This window comes from Drosophila ficusphila, unplaced genomic scaffold, assembly GCF_018152265.1.
Source record: "Drosophila ficusphila isolate 14025-0441.05 unplaced genomic scaffold, ASM1815226v1 contig_791, whole genome shotgun sequence".
Lineage (NCBI taxonomy): Eukaryota > Metazoa > Arthropoda > Insecta > Diptera > Drosophilidae > Drosophila > Drosophila ficusphila.
Window position 1 is genome coordinate 14,961,584 of NW_025064737.1, and position 22,031 is coordinate 14,983,614.

Below are 22,031 nucleotides of genomic sequence, written 5' to 3' on the forward strand. Positions count from 1 at the left end.
CGGAAACTTGTGTTCCATAAATTGTTATAAATTCAGATATGGTAAAATTTCAGATAGTTTTTGTTTAAATATGAAAGTCTCACCAAACAACAAAGTTGATTTAGGCGAGTACTCACTGTCGGCATCTCTCACGCGAAAACGGCAACAGGTCGACACGTTTCGCTGATATCAAAAAAGCACCTGTGTCAAAGAGCCCCGCCCCGTCAGTAGATAACGAGCAACATTTTCCCAGCCCTAGAATTAGATTATAGAATTCCAAAATTTTGCAAGAGCGACGCATTTCGTTAATATAGTATTTGTACAATTGTTTGAGGTTAGGGCGAATTAAACGTGCAAAACTGGGGCAAGTGGTATTGCAGCGTGCAGAAATAGTAATCCAGTGCGCATGACCTCCACCAAAATGTATGTACGTGCCTCCGCACGTGTACATCACTGTCAAAGGTCAATAACTCCGCGATATCCCGAAAAGCAACAAAAAAGAGCCAGTCTGTGTGACTCAGACGGCGGGGTCTCCCTCTCGCTTGCACTCACGCCACATATGGCGGCGTCTACCTACGCATAACTGTAAATGCAAAAAAAGTACAGGCATTTAGATTTACAGTTGTATATTGGGGTTCCGTTTAATTTCAGTACTTGTGTTCCCATTTTCGGTTTAATTTTTGTGTTGGTGGTCGCGAAAATGCATACAATTTTAAGGTGTTGCTATCAAAATATTATTTTTTTTTTTAATTACAATAGTTGGCGCAATTCAATTGTTTAGCTCGGTGTGATTAAACAATAAACATACATTGAGTCGAATTTATGAGAGCTCCGGCCGAAAGAAATCATTAGAAATAAAATCGCACAGATCGAGGGACAGGCATTTAGTCATCGTTTAACATAAATTTAAGACTTTCAAAATTGTAACTAAGCATCTGATAAATATATATGTGTAGAAGGTATGCATGAGTATAGTTCCCGGGGAAGTGAAGATCACGATCCATCATCCGCCTAGCACTTTTCCTCCTCAAGACCGTGCTTGAAGAACATGAGCACGGGTACGCTATCCCCATTGATTTCGCGGTATTCCACCAGAGCCACCATGCCATCGCAGTCCATAGATTCGCCAGTGAAGAACTGCAGTTCCTTAAAGCGGCCAAGGATGTCCTTCATCGCCTTGTTCATGTTCGTCTTGAACACATCGATCTGGTCGGGAGCCTTCTCCTCCAGCTTGGCGAGCACCTTCTTCATGTAGTCCTTCAGGTACAAGGTGTAGGACTTCTTGTCGCCAAAGGCGAAGCACTCCTGCAGTCGGTGGTTCAACACGACATCAACACCCGTCTCCGATGTGATTTCGGTGCCCTCGTCAGCCTCTTCGGCGGAGGCGTTGGCGCCAGCCAGCACGATGTCATCGCCTTGGCGGGTGATCAGCTTGCCGTACACCTCGTAGATCACGTCGTCCACCAGCTTCATCTTGTAGGTGTCAGCGAACATCTCGTCGCCGGTGATAATGTCCTTGTAGATCTTCATGGTGATTGGGTTTCGGGCTTCGGAAGATGGCGTCTAAATGGCGAATTGCAACTACGAATGCACCAGGCCGGGAACACAGCGAAACGACTTGCCACGCGGTTGGAACGAAAAGAGTGTTGCCAGGTGGGCGAAACTGTTTTATGCCCAATCACGATTACAATAAAATACCAAAATCAAGTCCTCCCTAAATTTTCCAGCAATATAAACTCTTGCACCAGTCAAAAATGGTTCGCGGCACGGATGTCTGCTTTCCAGCTGGAAACTTCTTTATCAATATTATGTTTACATGTAGAGAATCTAAATCAGCTTTTCGGTATTATTGATTTCTCAAAACTCGTAATAAATAGAACGAAAGATGACACTCTAAAGCATTGATACATCATAACAATTTTTACAAAATTGTTTTAATTGCTTTGGATTATAAGAAATTCATTTTAAAAGTTCTATATTTTTTGCACAGTGTGCATTATTTGGAAATTCGGACTGGGAGCTCTGAGTGGCATCACTATATGCAGCAATTTCCGCCAAGCAGAATACGGTCCTACGAATACAAGTTCGAGTGAAAAACAGCAAAATGTACGTAATTTTTGCTATGGCTTTGCGAAAACAATGATTTCCTATCGTTTTTTCGCAGGTACGCACTCTCCAGCTCGCTGATCCGATCGCCGGCGCTGCGCCAGGGCCTCCAGATGGCCGCTGCCAGCCGCCCGGTTTCGCTTAAGGTGGTGTCCGTCGCTGATACCCAAAAGGATGAATCGTTCTTTGAGAAGAACGAGCGGTTGGGCAGGAAGCTGTCGCCCCATCTGACCATCTACCAACCGCAACTTACCTCTATGCTGTCGATCTGTCATCGCGGCACAGGATTAGCCTTGGGCGTTGGCGTTTGGGGCCTGGGACTGGGTGCCTTGATCTCCTCCCACGACATCAGCCACTATGTGACCATGGTGGAGGGTCTCCAGTTAAGTGGCGCCACTTTGACCGCCCTTAAGTTCATCATCGCCTATCCGGCTGGATACCACACCGCTAATGGAATCAGGCATTTGTTGTGGGACACTGGGCGATTCTTGAAGATCAAGGAGGTCTACTCGACCGGTTACGCAATGGTCGCCACATCGTTCGTGCTGACCGCTATTTTGGCCCTGCTCTAAGCCAAAAATCCAACGTATTGATGGCTTTACCTATTAAATTGTAGTGCGAACATGATGTGAAAATTGTTATATACTGAATACATGTAGTGTGTATATTTATAATGCTATTTGTTGTGTTACGCAACTCATTTCGCTGCTTCGAATGCGTTGCAGTTGGGTATATCTTGCGATTTCCTGGGCTTGCGTGTTTTTACTTCAAATTTGATAATTTACAAAAACATTTCGGTTTGAGAGAGCAATTGATTGGCAATTTGCGGGGTCCAGCAGACTGATCAGGTAAACACCCCGAGCCTACAATTCGTGTTAAACAATTTGCTTTAAGTCAACGCCTGAAAGTTGGCAACACTTACCAAAAAAGGTTTATCTAAAGAGGCAAACAAAGTTTGGTTTTGCATTTTCCCCAAAACTTACAGATTAACGTTAGCCAACGAAAACTGCGATACATTTTTGGGGAATTTTTGTTTTAGCTTACATACATAAAATTACACAAAAGAACCAACTTAATGGTAATTTATTTGTCATAAAATTCTTCTTTTTATTGTAGTCAGTTGAGTTTTGGCGAATAAAACACATTTGAATTGACTTTCTTCCATATTAAATTATTTATTGATTGTGAATTTTGGATTATCATTTGTAAAAGCTGCAAACTGTAGTGCAACGCTCGTGTATGAGGCTAAAATGTATCTAACAACTAATATCACAATTGATGTAATGTTATTGAAACTTCTCTCTGGTGATTTCTGGAACTTGGCTCCTATTGAATAGAGCCATGTTTGCCGCCCTCCGTTTCCGTTCCATTTTCCCCATCGCCTCCGATTTCCGTCCCCTTTTCCGCCGCAGGTAGCAACTCGAAATCGCACACCAGGGAAAAGTGATCCGATGGATATTGGTAACTGGGTGTGCGGTTCTTGCCGATCTGATCGCCGGCCGGGAAGTCTAGACAGTTTTTGATCTGAAACGAAAAAGAGATATTTTAAAAATATCCAAAAGTTAAACAAAATATTTGAGCTAAGATGTCTTGAATAAATTGTATTAATTGCATAACTGGATAAATAATTTTACCTTGAGGCGATCGGGTGTGTAGAAGACGTAGTCGATGGTGTGACACTCCTCGCCCTCCTCCCTGATCTTCCAGGTAGTGTAGGGTGGCTCCCGTTTCATCGACTCCGACACGAACTCGCCCACATCCTCGCTGGGCTGCAGGATCTTCTCGCGGTCCAGCTTCACGTCGGCATAGGCACTGCCCAGCCGGATAAGATCGCAGCCCAGGATCGTGGCGTAGATGGGCTCAACGGGTTCGGCGTTGAAATCGCCGCAAAGCAGCAGCGGTGTATCGCCGGCAAACTGCTTCACAAACCGGATGAGATCCCGGCCCTGTTCGTTGCGCAACTTGGCCAAGAGGGCGCCGTGTCGGGCCTTCAAATGGGTGGTGGCCACACAGAACTCCCGGCCACTGGAACGCATTCGCAGTCGGGCGGCGATGGCCACCTGATTGCTCTGCACGCGCCAGACCTCCAGGATCCTGGTGTCGTATCCTTGCAGCTGGAGCTTGTCCCGCTTGTAGAACACGGCACAGCCATCGGGTCCATTGTTCTGCTCGATATAAAGACACGGAGAGTCCGGCTTGGGGAAGAAGATGCCCGCGTAGTTCTGGCTACCCAGCACCGTCTGCAGGAACTTGAAGTGGTCTACTTCCTGTTTGGGTAAATGAAGAGTTAAAGCGCTACTGCTACCCTGATGATTTGGAAGTGTGCGCATATACTTGCAGACAGATCACATCGGGCTGGTTCTGCAGGATCTCCTGGACAATCAGGTACTTGCGGTGCTCCCAGGTGAGCGCCTCTTCGGGACAGCGCACAAAACCATCGTTGTGCTGGCCGAGAGCTATAAAAAATGTAGAAAAAAATATAGAATTTAAATAAATAAAATCTTAATTTCAGTAGAAAATGTTGCGTAGTTGTGTTTTTTAATATAACAATTTCAATAACCAAATATTTACTCGAGAAGTGTTTTGTGTTTATGATTTATTCAAATTTGTTTCAGATGGGAAATATAAAAATTTAATAGTCCTTCAATACTTACTCTGCGAGAGAATGTTCCACTGTAGCAATCGAATGTTCTCGGAGGCTTCGCCCTCAACTGGTGCACTGCAAACTGCACAAATAGATTAGAACATGTCCTTTGGATAAGGGAAGGATGTAATCGTACCCCTCGACACGGAGTTCAGCTGGAGGCAACGCAGTCCGTCGGCCACGTCTCCGTCCATCAGGAGCGGTTTCAAGAAGCCGCGGGTGAGCAGCGAGGGCTGCTCGATTCCGCCGCCCCGCAATTTCTGGACATGCTGAAGGAGAGCCGAGGTACTCAGACCCGTGGGTAACTCCAGGCCATCGTCCTGTGAGTCCACGTTGTTGATCTTTGGTGCCGAGTTGAATGAGCCCATTCTGAAAAAGAACGTTTAATTTCAATTAGTACAAATTATAGTGAATCCCATATAACTTAGCCAAGCAAACGCGCTTGTCACTCACTATTCGATTATATTGCCATTAAAACTTTAAAAGCATTTTAATCGAAAAACTGATCAAAGCTTCTTACAACAGACAAACAACTTTCAGCGAACAAAATCATATAAACAACAGCAAAAACATCAACAAAAATATATTTATAATTTAATGCTCATAACAATTATAATACTTAGTACTCACAAAGCATTTGGTTTTCTATATAGAATTTTTCTCAGTATTATGCTGAAAATGAATAGACTATGACTATGACGTTGACTCGTATAAAATTTTCCCGTATTCATTTTGCTGCAAAGAATTATTTTGTGGTGTTACGTTTTGCGTGTGGAAGGGAAAATAAATTTTTGAAATTATTAAGACTTTGTCAAAAAGGTTTTCTTAGTTGAAACAGAAAGTGAAACATTACAAAAACATAAAATTATTAGAAGGTGAAATTTTGTTGTTTTATCAATAAAGATATTATTTCGACGTAAAAAAACGAACCAAACTTTTGCAACCTTTATTAAAATGGAACCTTTCTAAGGGTGTAATTCTTTCATTTCTATTTCTTGTGTTGTTTTGTTTGATGAACTTAATAAAACTTCTATCCAATTTACAAATTGTTTAAGCACATTTAAAACTTGGCTTTCCACTTGCATTTTCTTCTACCTCATGAATCGAATCTGCTTTGCTCGTAAACTCAATCACTACTGCATCCATGAATTACTTCCATATATTTTGTAGATCAAATGAACGCTTCTGGTTTTCGTACATCAAAACCCTCGACAATTAGCACATATGTTCTGATTATAAGCGGACCACTACATAACTGGAAGGGGAATTTAAGGGGAAAGGGAAGTGGAAGGGGGAGATGATGGGACGCCCACGCGATGATAATACGGCGAAACAAAAACAAAGGTGAAAAATGTCGCTCGGTCAATAGCTTCGCAGCTGTTGGGCTGGTTTGCTCCGTTCCGCGAGAGAATCGAAACCAGTTCCCCGCCGGGATGGATGACGACTGGCGACTGGATTTCGGGGCTTACGGCTTTCGGCCTGTCACCGCAATCAATCATTCGCAGATGGAGCCAATAAATCCCCGCATCCCCTGGATGCTCTCACCTGGTCAGCATCACTTTCTGCAGATAAGCCTTTCGATCGTTTTTGCAGGGCGGCTTGTTGGCTCGCTTTATCGGCATTGCTGGCTGCTCCATGATTCTGCGGCAGGATCGAAGGATTTCGAATTTGGAAATTTTGATTTTTGTGATTTGGAATTTTTGTTTTTCCTGGATTTATGGGGGTGTATTTTTTTGGGGTTTTTGGCGCCGGAACGAGGTGCGCTTGCAAGCGACTTTGGCGAAACTGAATGCCATCTGAAGTGCGGGGTTTTATTAGAGAGATCATTGCCGGGCAGAGAACGCTCGCGAGGCAGCGAAAAGATCGCGAGGAGAGCACGCACAAACGGGTATTTCGCATACGAGATGTATCTGCAAGATACAGATACCCCCAGAACGAGATCAATACGTTCGGCTCACGTGTGAGAGCGCCCCGCTGCCAAAATGCTAAACAAAAAAACGATTCTTTACCGACTCCGAATCGGATTGTTAAATATTTATGCGCCCGCGGCGGCGGGGTATGGCAATCAGTTAATGAAAACAAAAGTGCTCGAGTGAGATATAACATATATGCATGCAAAAGGAGAAAAAAAAAAAAAAAAAAACACTAAATAAATAAATAAAATGGAGAAAATCGGCAGCCATATGCAGCATCCTTAGCTAATGCCTTTCTGTGTTGTATGCCTAAGCAGAATCCCAAATGTTCTCAAATGCTAATGCGACAGACAAAAGATACAATTGTATCTGCACAATTTATACAGCAACGCAGTTACATGCGTAATGAGCTGTCCGTCCAAGATATATGTATACACCACATACATATAACCCAATCTGAATCTGAATCTGTATCTGTATCTGTATCTGCATTTTGGTTACCTGGGAATCGGCACGGCCACACGTCTTGCGAACGTCTTCGATGTGACGATCAAACGCGATGTTTTCATTAGAAACTCCATTTTGAACTCTTTCTGCAAACTCAACTCTGGTCCAAGCAAAATATCACTTTCAGTTTGTTCGCTTTCTGTTCTCTACACTGGGATTCTTCGTTTCTTGTATTGGGTATTAGGATAACTTAAAGTGTTTTATATTTAGTGTCAGTATGGCAATGTCAAAGAGACGCGGCCCCATCTGTATTTCCTAGAAAAGGAAGAATTTTAACGGGGTTAGACAATTATTTGGGTTTGGTTCGTTGATCTCGCTGAATACCACTTGCAAGTTGCCCACTAATCTCGGAGCGGAATGTTGAATTCGACTTAATCATTAGGCACGTGTCGGAACAATGCCGTGCCCTAATTGCAATTGTTTTGCTCATTGATAGGATATTTTTACTCCATTTACACTGATACAGGGGCAATTTAATTGTCGCTTATCACTTAATGGAAAGCCATTAAGTTCACAGCTGTATGATGGATAAGCAGGCAAAATGTATATCGAAATTATTGAAAGCTGAGCTAAACAAAGGTGGAACTTCCCACCAAGCAAATATTTCAATTATTTAAAATTGTTTTAAATGATTAACGGAAAAATTAAATTAAAAAAATAACTATTTGCTGATAAAGGCAATGCCAAAGAAAATGTTTCGAAGGAAATAATAAAAATAAAATCTTATAAAAGAGAAACTGTTGGAAAGATGAATTTGAAACCTAATAATAAATCTATTAAAGACTTTTATGACTCATATAAAATAATAAGTAAATTACTATGCTTCAATAATTTTATTACAACAACGTGCGTTTTTCCCCATTAAGAATTCAATAAAGCCTACGACCCTGCCTCATCTCATTGGGGATAGTAAACTAAAATAAATATAATTATAAAAAATTAAAATCGTTCGTATTTCCCCTTTCCCTGGGGCACAGCTATATATATATAAGATATATACTGTCAGCTCTTGTCATGATCACTTTCGCGCAAATTGTGCAAGGTTAGTTTTTGTTGCTCTCGGTGAGCTGTTGTCGCTGTTTTTTTTTGCTACTGTTTTTGTTGCTCTTGTTGCTGTTGTTGTTGTTGATTGCCGCTAAGTGGCTTTGAGGCCTGGCCAATGCCTAAGAACACTTGACACGCTGCCAGCCATGAACTTGATTTATAAGCACGACAGACAGGCAGTTTTAGTCGCTGCTACCCTGTTCCCCTGCAAGAAACGAGTATCGAAGCCTCGAAGTATCGGAGTCTCGGAGTCTGAAAGTCTCGAAGTATAGTATCTCACCTCACCAGATACAAAAGCAGATCGCGGGGCGGCTCAAACTCAAAATCTCCAGCTGCAGCGGAACTGCTGCTGCTGCTCTGGCCGAGATTGATATCGATATGGGGGCTGGCCACGCCCAGCTGCTCATCCATTTCCTTTTCGATTTCCAGTTTGCGAGCGGCCAGGCGCTGTTTCATCTGAACGGTGGAGGTCATGGCCGAGGTCTTGGCCACAGCTTCCGCGATCTCGTACTGCCTGAGGAAATCCTGCCGAAAGCCATCGAGCGTGAGTCCTTGAGGCTGTCTGCACTCGGGACCACACAGACGTTGGCACATCTCGTTAATGGCCGAGTTTCGATCGGTGAGATCTGCGGATGCCAATTGCAGGCAATTCGAGCAGGGAACTTCCCTCCGAGAATCGCCAGCTAGTTTTTGATCTTCCGTATAGTGATTGGGTGGCTTGGAGTCCTCCTCGTTGGGTGAGGGTGGCTCATCCGTCACACTAAACAATTGTGGCGGCTTATCGTCCTCGTCTGATGGCTCTGAACCACCATCACTTCGTCGGTAATCCTTGGAATTCACCTCCATATTCAGCAAAAGAGCCGTAACTGGCATGGCCTTGCCCAAGGCTGGCTGGCGTCTGTGGCCATAGTTTTCCCGTACTCCGCGCTTTTGATCCATTTCTTTGATTTTTGATCACTTCTACGAACGGAACTTTTCATTGACCACGCTGCGTATGCGTAATATTTCGATGTACACAATTGGAGGAGCGCACTTCTGGCCGTTTAGAACAGCCAACAATTAATACGCGCGTGCGTTGCCTTTCCTTATTTATATCTTCTGGCCGACTCTAGCCGAGATCGAGGCAATCAAGTGCCAGCTGCCAGCCAACAGCCACCAGCCACTCAGTTCCCTGATCTCTCTCGTTTCTCATTAAAAGAGCAGACTGATTGCCGCTGTTCAGTCATAGTTATAATATATATCATGAAATTGAAATCGCCGCTCTCATTCAGTTCGGTTTTTTTTAAAGGCAAACCACATTTTGTTTGATTACTTTCCAAAATGTCAAATTTATTGTTAGCCAAATAGAGGGACTCGTTTTGGTTTAATAAGCGTAATTCTGAATAATGCTTTCATCCGTTTTGACTTTAAACTTGACCCGATGAATCAGAACGACAAGCGTTGTTACTGTTTTTGTTTCGAAAGCATAACAAACAAGATTCAACTTGAACTTACAGCTGCTTAAGGTTAAATTAAGCGAGAAATAATTGCAAATATTTCAAAAATTGTGTTTACAAAATAAATCGTAATTAAAGGAAGTAAATTCTTGAACATTCAAACATTAAATTGTAATCAATCTTGAGAGTGGGCGAGTTAAGTTTGAGGAGCAATCTGTGTGAAAATGCCAAAGGAATTCCGTATTCCGTAAACAGTCAATTGCAGATAAATAAAGAACAATTTCCAATCAGCTGCGATTGATTAATTACACTCTATGGCAGCCGCCTGTCACTTGACATCCCCACAGACATAATTAATTTTACGCCTCAGTTTGTTCCTCCCACAGAACGCAATCAAAACAGAACAGAATAGACGGAACAGACGTAAGCCTCCAATGCTAATTTGTAGCTAATAAATTATTATGCACTTTCATGATTTGCATTAATTCAAGAGCGAATTGATTGCATTCATTTGGCTAATAAACTTCAAGCGAATTGAATGAGTAGAACGACTTTCATTCATTTCCGCAGTATCTTATCTGCCTTTAAATCGTTTTAGGCAAAATGAAAAATTTAATTAAAAGGATTACATAATTTAGAGATATTTTTGACAAAACAGTTTTAGAAGCTCTTTTGGAGGTCTAAGTATTAAAGGTGCATTTTAGTTATTTTTTCGGAAAAGCATAATTCGTTTGAATTTTATTTCCTTCTATTTTTATTGATCTTGAACAAATGCCTAAAAGTAGGCAAAAGTTGATTATTTTACACAAATCTTACATGAAGAAAATGTAGTTAAAAATTAAATATATTTAATATATGTTGTATATTTTTCATGGTTAATAAAATAAAAGCTGCCCTTTAAGTGAAAGTTATGTTCATATTTGAGCTCCAAATATTTATGAAATTATCTACAAAATGTTTAATTTCATGTTTAACAAATATACCCCGACTTCCTCCCGATTGCCTTTATGTATTTGCTTAGCTGTTATTGAACTTGTTATACTTCAATTTACATGTTCTATATTTTTAGCCGTACATACCTATACACAACTTGAGTCAATTTTCGATATCGCACTAATTGAAAATAATATAATATTCACTTCCCCTTCCGCAGGTGGGACAGCTCTACAAACGTTCTGCGGGTCTTATATTTTTTTTGGCAATGCACTGCGGAAAGTCGAGCGGAATCAACAAGAGCAGCGGCCGACATTGAGTTTTATTTATATGGCTATATGTACGTGAGTGTTCGGGCCAGTGGGGAGTCGTCTAAACGCCGAGAATGCCACATGAACTTGGCAACAGGCTCGCTCAATTTATGACAGGCCTAAACCTCGTGGATCAGATAATAGGGAATTGTGTAAAGAATATATATATAGTAGACATATATGTACATATATAGTTTTTTATTGCCAATGTAGCACACTTTGTAGTGGCCGGACACCTGCTCTCGCTGGTCGATCGGGTCAGCGATCACTCCATCTGATTTCGATTAACCCAAAGCAAACAAAAAGCGAATAAAAAGGAGAGACGGCAGCGGATTGATAAGCTTATCAGGGGGATTTCGCAGACGAACATCTGGGTTCCTCGACTATCAGATGACCTATCCGAAATGATCGTACAAAGTAAGTATATTGAATGTAAGCAAGTGTTGTTGAAGTGAATCCATCTCAGATTCCTTATTCAACGATTATTATCAAAGCTTTGATAATAAAAGAAACAAATTGTATATTTTACTAAGTAATAGCTTTTTTAAGTTATTAAACTAAAACTATACTAATTTTGTTTCGGGGTTTCCGTATAACGTAATTTGAATATGTGCGAAATCGCCCTTCAACGCCCACATATTTAAAATACTATCATTTCCTTTGGGGACTATCTGAACTATAGGGTATAGGCAAATTGGGATTGAGTTTCGCCTTTAATGGCTGCCTGGTGATTATTTTTGTTATACAACAGCATAGCGACAGATTGGGACACATGCTCGTGTCGCATATGGAGAGTATCGCATCGGCTTTGACTTGGAAAAAACTGGTTCTTCTCCGGCCAGAGCTGATTCCATCTGGACACAATATAAATCAAGCATCGACCGCTTTTCCCGAAAGGTTTGTGGGGCACTTGCAAGTGGTTCAGTGGGGCAAATCCAACATGTTGCAGCGAATGCGAGACTCACCATTTTGCAGCCGGCACTAAGCACTACCACACATGGTTATTCGCCGATCACAAAAAAGGTATCCAAAAGTTCCCGCAGAATTTTCGCGAACCGAGAAAAGGGGAATATTGCTGATATTCAGCACTTGGGTTTCGAGAGGTTCAAATGCTCCGGCGAGCTGCAAAGAACTAAACTCGATGGTACGTGCTTTGCGGCATTTATACCAACGCTCTCCCCGCCGGGAAGCTGATAAGGATAATGCCGAAGAGTCCGCTCTGTTTGTCTGGCCGACTGAGGCACCATTGCACAATCACCAGGCGGAGAAGCCCCCTCTCGCTGGCTGTGCTCTCCACCTCATTATCGTAATAAGTTCAATGGCTCGCGCTCTCAGGGTCTGTAACACTAGTGTAAGTGCTCGCGGCGGCTACGGCTCTTTATTTGGTTTCTATTGGGCAAACACCGCGTATGAGTGATGTACATTTTGGGGAAAACAAGTATACGCATTGAACTCATCAAGGTTTCGGAATAATGAAGAGACATGTGACTTAATGTGGTAAGTTTTAATAAGTTCCTGTTAAATATTAGAAATGTTTGTATTTTAATGTTAATATTCACATATACATAAGGAAATATTCTATATCCTAATTCTAGTAGGAACATCAACTAATATTACCACGGCTTGAAAACGAAGAAAATCGAACTTGGTATGTACTTTAAAAATCTTCGTATATTCAACATGTATTAGATTTGTTTCAATATTTCCTTAAGAGGTGGTTTTTGATACGTATTGTAGTTAGTGCAAACAGGATCCTCAACAAACTTTACCATATAGTGCTTTTTTTAAATTCCAAAGCTATGTTCTTTGAAATGAATTAAAACATCGTAAATTAGTACAATAGTCATATTCTATACTGCGATAAATTTATTAAAAGATGCGGTAAAGAAATCCATCTAATGGTCTATAATCTTTATCACATTGAATAGTCAAGTATCAATCATTTTCCCCTCAAACAAAGACTCAGAATCATCGATCAAATGACTCACTTGGTATGGCCCCTTGTATTGTTGGACCTGAGTGGGTCAATTGTGATGAATTTGTAAATTCGCGCTGATAATAATGCCATTGACATGGGGATCGTGTCTGGTCTTGTGTCTGGCTTGTGTTATATCTTATCGGGAGCTCATATAAACTGGAGGAACGGAGGCATTGGCCACTTGAAAACGATTCGTAGAGCATAATTCCTTCCCACGGGTCAGTTGTAAAACTTTCAAACGGGATTAAATTTATGACTTACTGATAAGAAAAACGGGGAATGCAACAAAAAAGTGACGTAGCCTGGATCTAATTGGTTTGCATTAGTTTGTGGCGGTTTAATTTGCGTAGTTCTCGCCAATCCCGCTCCCAGTTGGCCTGTCAAGGTCAGTGGTGAGTACGCCTGCCGATTAGTTGGGTAATATAACTATTAAGTTCCACCATATAGTCGAGTATTTAGTATTTTTATTACTCGCAGCCAGTGGTCTAGTCGCTGAGATAAGATAAGGATTTCGAGTGGACCAAACGCGGCCTTGTTTTAGTGTTCTGTATAAAGTTCACTCCCTAGTTTATCTTCTATTTCATTTATTTATAATTTTTTGAGGGTCTGTGTCACCCAAGCTTATTTTCGCAGCTTATCAATTTCGCAGTGAAATTGGCAAACGCGTGCCGTACACAGATTTTTATATACTTACAGATGCATAGCATAATACGCGGTTTTATAATTTTGGAATTTGAACTGTTTTTCTATATGTTCTAGCAAATTTTCCTATCACATCATATGCACAACAGTAAATATGGTAATATAATATTTAATAACTGAGTCATTCCGGTTGAGTTGAGTTCAGACCAGACTGAAAATTTTTATAATAATTCAATAAATAATCGATTATGTCTTTAATTGTCAAGATGTTGAATTATTTATTTATGTTGGTTCTTTAGAACCCATTATACCCCTTAATCGAACGACTCTTAATTAGCTTTCACCAAATTACTTTCTGTCAGTTATGATTACCATCAACAAGTGAAATATTTTGGAGCCGGGGAAATTCCGGTCAATTGTGATGACATTACAAGTTCCACCAACAAGAGATACTTCATTTAATCAGAGAAGATCTTATGTGCTTGCTGAAATTATGTATACAACGCCCTCAAAGCTGGGCAACACATGGAAAACAAGCCCACAAAGGACAGTAATAGTAATTAAAAAACCATTTCTGTTGTCAACCCCCTCGGAAACACACACACAAACACACAAGAAGGCACTTGGGTAAATTACAATCTGCACATGGGACAAACGCCATCCAATTTCCTAGCGACCTCAAACCCAAACAAAAACCTGGCGCTACAAAGCGGGAGAGCGAAAAGGGGAGAGAGCGGGAAGAGCACACAAAGAGCGGGCTGGGCTCTAGTTCTCTATCCCTCTCGCTCCCACTAGACAGCAGATTGGAGCAAATTTGTATTTTTGTATAATAAACTGAAAGTCCAAAAACAAACCACATAAACAAAAACCAAGAAAAAAATAAAGGAAAAACGGCAAACAAAGACCGAGACGGAAAAGCTTTACAAAGGAAATTTAATATATGAAAAGCAGCAGCAAACAAATTAAATGTTTTCGTTTTTGTTTTATCAATAAGCTCAAAGATTTGTTGTTTTAAGGGAGGAAAAAGGGCGAAAAAAGGACAAAGCCTGGCACACCCAAAAAACCAAGAACTCAAAATATTATTAGATAATTAGGTTCACTTACAAGAGCTTCTTGAGGAATTTGTAAAACGCCACTAGTAAGTAAACAACTGTGGAAATTAGCTTCATTTTGCACTCGACCTTTTGTTTACGGTTATATTTATTTATTTATTTGAATTGCGAAAACAAATTTCAGAGTTGTGTTCAATCAAAGTTCACTTTTCATAAAATTAGAATTCTGTCACTTTTTAACTGGTTTGCTTGCCTTCCGAAAAATAAAACAAAACACGACGTTCGTAAAATTTGGTTAAAATTTCACTATCAATGTCACTTCCGTCGAACACGTTTTTCACAATAAGCGTGAAGCTCAGAAAAAACTCGGGAGATAACGCTTTCCGTGACGTATAAAAAGAGACAATCGAATAGAATAAGAGAGTGCTTCGCAGAGAGTGAGAGTGCCAGACGGCGCGAATAAATGCAAGGCGGCAGAAAGGAAAAGCCAACTAAAGTACGAGTTAAATCGAGAAATCACCGACTGATGGACTCTCTTCATTAAAATAAATGTATATAATATGGTATATATGTAATATAGAAATTTTAGCAGGTAAACAAAACTGAAATAAATAAATTATACTTACATATGTATATTATTTTATTTTATGTTCAAGTAATTTGAATTACTTATAAGGGCAATCTGTAAGGTGTAGGAGCTGTAAACCTTTTAGGTTTTGTTGGTATTTTCTTTGGTAATGTAAATCTGTTGTCATGTTTCTTATTATTTACTGATTAATACGAATCTAACAAGTGTGTGCTTATACCCTACACATAGAGCACAAAGTCACGTCCACTTGTTGTGAGCGGGGCAATAAACTTTTGTGTGGGCGTACTTAAAAGCAGCAAGCAACTGAAAATAAAGAGAGACAATCGAATCAAGCAGTCCTAAGAGAATTTAGAGCTTTGACTGCCGCGCAAAGCTTTTCGCTTCATCAGCTGTTTCTAAACTTACTACATTCATGTAAAACTTGCCGAAATCGAAACTTTTAATAACAGTTTACAACAGCCACTTTACATTTATATTTACATCTTAAGCTAAATTAACAGCAGTGCTTATAAATTCGAAATGCGATGTTCTAGAGTCCTTTTGCAGATCCATCAGAAATTCGAAGGCCTATAGTCGTAAGCAGGTCCCATGCGTATGGATATGTTGATGGGCTCATTCAGACGCTCTTTCATCAGGCTGGAAAGTGGAAAATTTAATTAGTTTTGTTAAAAATGGGTTATCTAGTTAGGTTATCAAGGTTATATATTATTCTAAGGTTGTATCTCAATAAGGTAAGTTAATAAATAGCTTGTGAATATAATAATACGAATAATTTACAAAATGGGAACCAGTCTTTATACCTACAGTTTCATGGATTTTTTGTTCGTTTTATAATTCACATATATCAATTTTTAACGCAAAATGATTATTTAACCTTCCTAGTTTACCCACTTAAAAGTTATATATTTTACCCACTATAGCAGGTGTACGCATATAGGTAAACCAACATAAACAATAACAATGGGCTTATCTAACCCCTTTGAATATAGGTTTATAATGCCTACCGTTTATCTGCCTCGCTCTCGCAACTCCGATAGCCTTTCCTTCTGGCCGATTTGTTGAGACGTAACGATCGCCTCAGTTCTTTGGGTAGCGGCTTGTTCGTCTCCCGCCTGAGAAAGCTACCGAGTTTTTGGCACTTCTCGGTGAGATTGTGCCACACCAGCAGAATCAGTCGCGTGTGCCGCGGGTTTGTTGTGGCTGATGATGATTTCGCCCCGGTTGCACCACAATCGCACAGCTCGGTGGTGGAGACGACCCACGACGACATGCTGACACTGACTGACTTGGCAGAGCCTCTTTCAGAAGAGCCAGCGGCCACTTGGCCGGCCATTGATTAGATTCGCCAGCGGCAATCGAAGCGTTCAATGATTTGCGACAAACGTCACTATAAAGTGCCGGATATCGGAGACTAAAAGCCTGAACTAAACTGAAGCATTGCAGCACCGCAATCGTATTACTCAACATTTCGCAAATACGAAACAATTTTCTGGGCCCTAAAAACAGACAAAGTATTATGTCCTGCCCGGCGGGTCAAAATAGTCCATGTTTGATTCGAAAACGAAGATCTAAAAGCTGTTCACTCCTAAAAAAGTTTATAGTTATGCATATAAAAATTTACAATTTATTTTACCTTATTTTTATTGAATGTTTTAATGTGTTTGTTATTCTAAAAGTCAAAATTCGTTTGATTCTTTAGGGTTTTTCCTTTACCCAATAAACCAAGAAGGTTCAACATAATGGCCTTGAATGTTCATTCCAATTTTTCTGTGTGTACTTTTCTGCTGCAGTTATGAATTTTTGCCATTGAACATTTTCAATAAAAGTCTCTGTCTGACGTCCCTGTGACAGCAACATCCCCTCGCCCATTGGGTGAGTAAAGGATATGCCCACTGAGAGCATGTCCTGTAACAAAATACAAATAGATGCGTTCGGCCGACTCCCATGCGACCAACACCTAGGGACATTTTTGGCCCACCCACTGCCCACCATTAGCTGATCCCTTCCCCCGATTCAGGCCCCCATTTTGCCCACTTCCAACTTTGGCTGTGACCATCGACCATTAGGTCCATTGGCCTCATAGCCAGACCATGGATATCAGTATGCCAACAAAATTGCATGTGGTCGAACGCAGTTTGTGTGGGTGGCGGAAGGGGGTTTTTTCGGGAAACAGTCCAACGCAGGTCAACTACATTGTTATAACCGAAATTCGTTTATTGCCATATTGTTGGTTTTTGATTTTGTCTTCGAAACTACAATGAAAGCTGCATCGGGCAAAAAGAAAGCTGACTTTTCGCTCTAGATTATCTAAGAATTGAATTTGGTTAATTGAAAAACAGGCTTTTGTTAGGAAATTTGATTTAAATCAAAATAATTATTAAAAGCTCATTCTATTATAATAAAAATTAATGGTCCCTTGATTTTAACAAATTAAAAGAAATGTAGAAGAATTTGGTGGGGTATTGACAAAGATAATCTTTATAAATATTTCTAGAAATTTATTAAAACGCAAACGAAAAGGCATTTAAAGCTTAAAATATCAGTGCAAACTAACCTAGATACCTTCTTCCATTTCTAGTTAAAGAAATTGCATTAAATTAAAAATGGTAAATGCCTTCAAACAATCACTCAAACATTGTGAAATCATTTTTCTTGCAGCCGCATATATTGATCAAAAAAAGAGCAAAGAAACCAGATGACAGAAGCCAGCTGCAGGACGAAGGATGTCCCAGTCCTGGATTTTTGCCTCACCTGCGGGCGGATTTGTGTCAGCATACCTGGCCGTAGTCTTGACAACCATTTCAAACAGAAATGCTTTTTAAATTCCATTTAAATTCCGAAAATACCCGGGCAGCCGAGGGAGCTGCAAATCCTTTATGGCATAAACATAACCCCAAATACTTCCATTGGCTGCTGATTTCAGGGCTGATGCTTTGATAGCAAATTGAATTGCAATAAAGGCAAATAGCATATTTATTTGTGTATTTCTTATTCCATGTAGTCTCCGCATCCATTGGTATTCACCTATTTCATCTCGCATTCCCTGTGTCCGTTTGTCCGTCCGTCCGTATGTCCGTTTTGCGGGCTGCACTTTATTAAATTTTCAATAAACTACAAAGCGAGTTTACATTTGTTTGGCTTCTGCAGCTAGTGATGCAGCCTTTACCCAGTTCACCCTTGACATCTGTAAACTCTTATTTATGCGCTCGGCTAAGGGATATTTGGGCAATTTAAATATTTTGCATGTTTTTGCAGTAATTCAGTTCTGTTTACCGTTGTGCAATAAAGTTCTGCAAAATATGCAAATAAACTGTTGCACTTACTCGAATCAATCAATTCGCCTATCCCCTTGGATCAATGCGTGCTCAGTTCGCTCTGTATATTTTTCCATTTCAAATAAATTAACTGGTTTTTATTACAAAAATTCCTTTGTATGCCTTTGGGGGTTTAATATATATAATTCTGAAAAAAAAAACAGTTGAGTATACTAGATATTATTAAAAAAAAACCAAGCCTTTGGTTTCACTTGCTTGAATTTTGTGTTTTTTTCTTTTAGTATCCATTATCCTAACGTATTAAGGGGCCAACAACTGGCGGTCGGCGTCGTCAACAGTGGGCGAGATAAATGTATGCCCATTGCTGATGTGCATGCAAATCTACATTTTTGGACGATTGTCAAAGCGAAAAAAAAAATGGATGGTTGGGGGAATGGTAGGGGCCCGGTAGACAGATGTCAAGACATCAGACTCGTTTCTATGTATTCGGGGCTTAACATATGCGCCCCAAACTGAAAATGGGATGAGGTGGGTGGAACAGAGGGGGGAAACTACATGAGCGCATTACAAGCACTAACAACAACAATGGGAGGCGACAACCAAAAAAAATATATAAAAAAAATAAAAACAGCAAGAAAACCGAAAGAAAACAAATGAAAGTTTATGTTATAAAATGCCAAAGTGTGGTGGCACAATCTATTGGCGAAAGAGGCGAGAAACAACAACATCAATTCGAGTGGAGTCGGCGTGGTGTGGTGCAGGCATAAAATAGCGTATATAAGATAAAGGATATGGCCCACCCCATGCCCCACTTCTTGTGGGTTAGCATGAAAATTGTAGCAAAAGTCAACATATGGCGTTAAAGATGCGAACGTGCAGCGAATCCTTGAAGTTTTCTCTACATCGCCGTTGTCCCACTCTCTCTTTTGGTCCATTTATCGCGATAGAGATGTAGTGCTATCTCTCTCTAATATTTAAATTTTTTCAAGTAGTTTTAAGTTTTTCGGGGAGATGCTCTTAAAGAATGGTGAAGAAAAACTAAAAGAGTATAATGCAATGTGAAACAGTTTATGGGTTTTAAGTCGGAATTTAAGATGTTTAGCAATCAGTCATCGGTGAATCACTCATGACATTGTTTTTCAAATGTTTTTTTGCTAATAATCAAGTGTACTGAAACGTACTTAATTGATAATCATCATTTTTGGTCAAAAGTAACAAGAAATTCCTCGATATGCTTAAAACGTTAAGTATTTTTTTTATATCAGTATTGTAGCATTTAAATATTCTCGCAGCTTTTGCAAACTGCTGGTCCACTTTAAGGGAAAACATATTTCCATTATGGGTTATTTTACATATCGAAACCGCAACTGTCGGTTACCATTTCGCAGCCCTGAGGGCCTGTCAAATCTTCAGACAACAAATCCCATCAGCTTTTGGAGGCCTAAGAAAATGGAGGCGGTGCTGCCATCGCATCATGAAAGTTATTTTTTTCTCTCCACATTTCCTACCCGTACAATCGACCGACCATTTGGCTTAAATATTTTATGCAAATTTTCAATGTAATAAAAATTTTTTCTCCTCCGGCCAACACACACTTATACACACACTTACACACACATACAGTCACAGGACCGTGCAGGCAAATAAAAATTGATGCCAATGCCGTTTGTCTTTCAATACATTGTTCCTGCTTCCTTTTTTTTTTTTGCATTCTTTTTTTGGCATTCCTCTTGGTGTGTGTGAGTGTGTTTGCAATGATTTTCAATATGTCGCAACTCTCGGGCCGAACTTGCGCTATCTGTCCACCCGCCAGTACCCCAAAAACCCCTCCACCAACCACCTTCTCCTTTCCCATTCCCCACCTAACCCCCTTCAACCCCTGAACCCCTGTCGCTCTTCTCGGACTTGCCTCGGAGCAGCTTGAAACAAATGCCAAGTTAATGCTTTGGCATATACGTCGCCATCGCCGATGTCGACAATGAATGCCGCATGGACATGACCTCAATTGCGTTGGATACAGTCGCACACATACGCGAATATGGTGGCATACATATGCAGAAACACTCTCACACACTCACATACACACACACACACAAACACACAAAGAGGCACTGGTATATTGGTTTGATCGACATCAATACGCAAGGGCCGTAATATGTGTTAACCCGGCAGGACCTCGCGTCCTTTCGCTCCCGCAACCACACCGTGGCAGGAATAACACATCGCCATCACTGTCATCTTTTAGGCTGACAAGTGCGAGTGCCGGCATTACGAGACTTTGACGTCGATATCGACAAGTGCAGTAGTGCCAGTAACAATGCGACTACACTCGCAGAAACGGGATGAAAAGTAGAAACGCTTCTCAAATTATTATTTTTAGGGGTTGCCTTTGTTTAGATAAATAAATATTGATTTTCACTTTGTAATCTTCTCAAACTCATGATTGCCTAAACTTGCAAATAATTATTTTATATTTCTGAGTTTGTGGCATGATGATTTATTTTATGCTAAACATAGACGATTTTATAAAACCAGTGTTCCCAAGTTACTATGACTATTTAAATATTTTACAGTCACATGATTTTGACAGATTTGTAAAAGCTTGGAAATATAATAATTATTAATATCATTTCATGAATTTTTCGGCCTTGCATAAAAAGAATTTTCGTTAAATTCAAAAATATAAGGCAACAAGTTAGTGTTATTTAAATTGTATGCAATATGAAATAAATTAAAAAAAAATGTTAAGAACAAAATCCCTAAAACATCAATTGGATTTCAAAGTGCACTAGCCATTCTCGAATTTTTTCTTTGGTGCAGCTTAATCCAAGCCATCCCGCCTCGTCACTCTGTGCCACCATTTCGGTTTAACATATTGTCAGTTGGTTTACGTTCGGCTCCCATTCTTTTTGTGGGGCTGGGATGGGGCTCGGATTTCTTCCGCTTTTTCTCTTATTTCGCTGTGATGAAAATTGAGGCGTCGACACTTTGTGCCCAGGTAAATTCCCAACCCATCTCACTCGCACTCTTGATGGGTGTCTCACTCGACTGTCTGATGGGTTCATTGTTTTGCGTTTATGATGCACTTAAATTTAATATTTAATTTTAATGTATTTTGCCAGCAAGTTTTTTTCGGGCGGAATGTGTGTTGTTTGGCTGGCAGACAGCAAATGTGGTCCGAAAACAGATGCTCTAACCGAATCGAGTGGAAGGGAGCTGGTTAACGAACTACCTTTTAAGGGCGAACATTGATGGGAAATTGAATTATTGGCTAATGGAATTTAAGAAATTTATTTTATTTATATAGGTACATACATGTATTTTGCACGAATGAATTAATGTTAGATCTAATTTTGTAACACCAACAGCTTTACTTTTAAACTTATGAAATTGTTGCCTATTGTTAGAAACTTCTTTAAACTGTTGCTTCTAGCAATATCAAACTTTTTTAACTTTTTTCCTACACTAATTTAAGATAATTATCAACAAATATGCTTCTTTAGTAGATTTAAATTATTAAATGCTGAATTTTTTTATCCCAGTCGGAGTTAAATCTTAAATCCACCTGCTCAGAAAACTCCTTTCATCGCCACAGAAACCAAGGCCTTTGTCCTTTATTTGC

At 40.1% G+C, this 22,031-nt stretch overlaps 4 protein-coding genes and 1 long non-coding RNA gene across 11 annotated transcripts; 2 read left to right on the forward strand and 3 right to left on the reverse strand.

Annotated features, from left to right (window-relative positions):
- Positions 1–594: 594 nt before the first annotated feature.
- On the reverse strand, positions 595–1,632 carry LOC108087203 (translationally-controlled tumor protein homolog). Its single transcript, XM_017184469.2, has one exon. It carries the CDS (start codon positions 1,507–1,509, stop codon positions 991–993), a length of 519 nt encoding a protein of 172 aa, XP_017039958.1. The 5' UTR covers positions 1,510–1,632; the 3' UTR covers positions 595–990.
- A 334-nt stretch (positions 1,633–1,966) lies between these two features.
- Positions 1,967–2,764, forward strand: LOC108087204 (succinate dehydrogenase cytochrome b560 subunit, mitochondrial). 2 transcript variants are annotated; one of them, XM_017184470.1, is made up of 2 exons: positions 1,967–2,085; positions 2,144–2,764. In XM_017184470.1, coding segments are annotated over exons 1-2 (516 nt in total). In that variant the 5' UTR covers positions 1,967–2,083; the 3' UTR covers positions 2,658–2,764. The 2 variants fall into 2 exon arrangements, with proteins under 2 accessions (XP_017039959.1, XP_043065214.1); XM_043209279.1 differs by having other exon boundaries at positions 2,068–2,090; positions 2,149–2,764.
- A 471-nt stretch (positions 2,765–3,235) lies between these two features.
- Positions 3,236–15,116, reverse strand: LOC108087201 (nocturnin). Of its 6 annotated transcripts, XM_017184461.2 has the most exons (8): positions 11,839–12,011; positions 7,144–7,404; positions 5,360–5,464; positions 4,866–5,098; positions 4,740–4,811; positions 4,420–4,541; positions 3,720–4,352; positions 3,236–3,609 (listed from the first exon to the last, which is right to left on the reverse strand). In XM_017184461.2, the coding sequence occupies exons 2-8, from the start codon at positions 7,221–7,223 to the stop codon at positions 3,412–3,414; spliced, it is 1,443 nt and encodes a 480-aa protein (XP_017039950.1). In that variant the 5' UTR covers positions 7,224–7,404; positions 11,839–12,011; the 3' UTR covers positions 3,236–3,411. The 6 variants fall into 6 exon arrangements, with proteins under 6 accessions (XP_017039950.1, XP_017039952.1, XP_017039954.1 ...); XM_017184463.2 differs by lacking the exons at positions 7,144–7,404; positions 11,839–12,011 and adding an exon at positions 14,598–15,116; XM_017184465.2 differs by lacking the exon at positions 5,360–5,464.
- On the forward strand, positions 12,242–18,034 carry LOC108087206. The gene is made up of 3 exons (XR_001771167.1): positions 12,242–12,370; positions 12,469–12,521; positions 17,793–18,034. It is a non-coding gene; the product is annotated as an uncharacterized LOC108087206 (long non-coding RNA).
- LOC108087205 lies at positions 15,550–16,404 on the reverse strand. Its single transcript, XM_017184471.1, has 2 exons — positions 16,139–16,404; positions 15,550–15,770 (listed from the first exon to the last, which is right to left on the reverse strand). Exons 1-2 carry the CDS (start codon positions 16,402–16,404, stop codon positions 15,686–15,688), a joined length of 351 nt encoding a protein of 116 aa, XP_017039960.1. The 3' UTR covers positions 15,550–15,685.
- Positions 18,035–22,031: the final 3,997 nt, after the last annotated feature.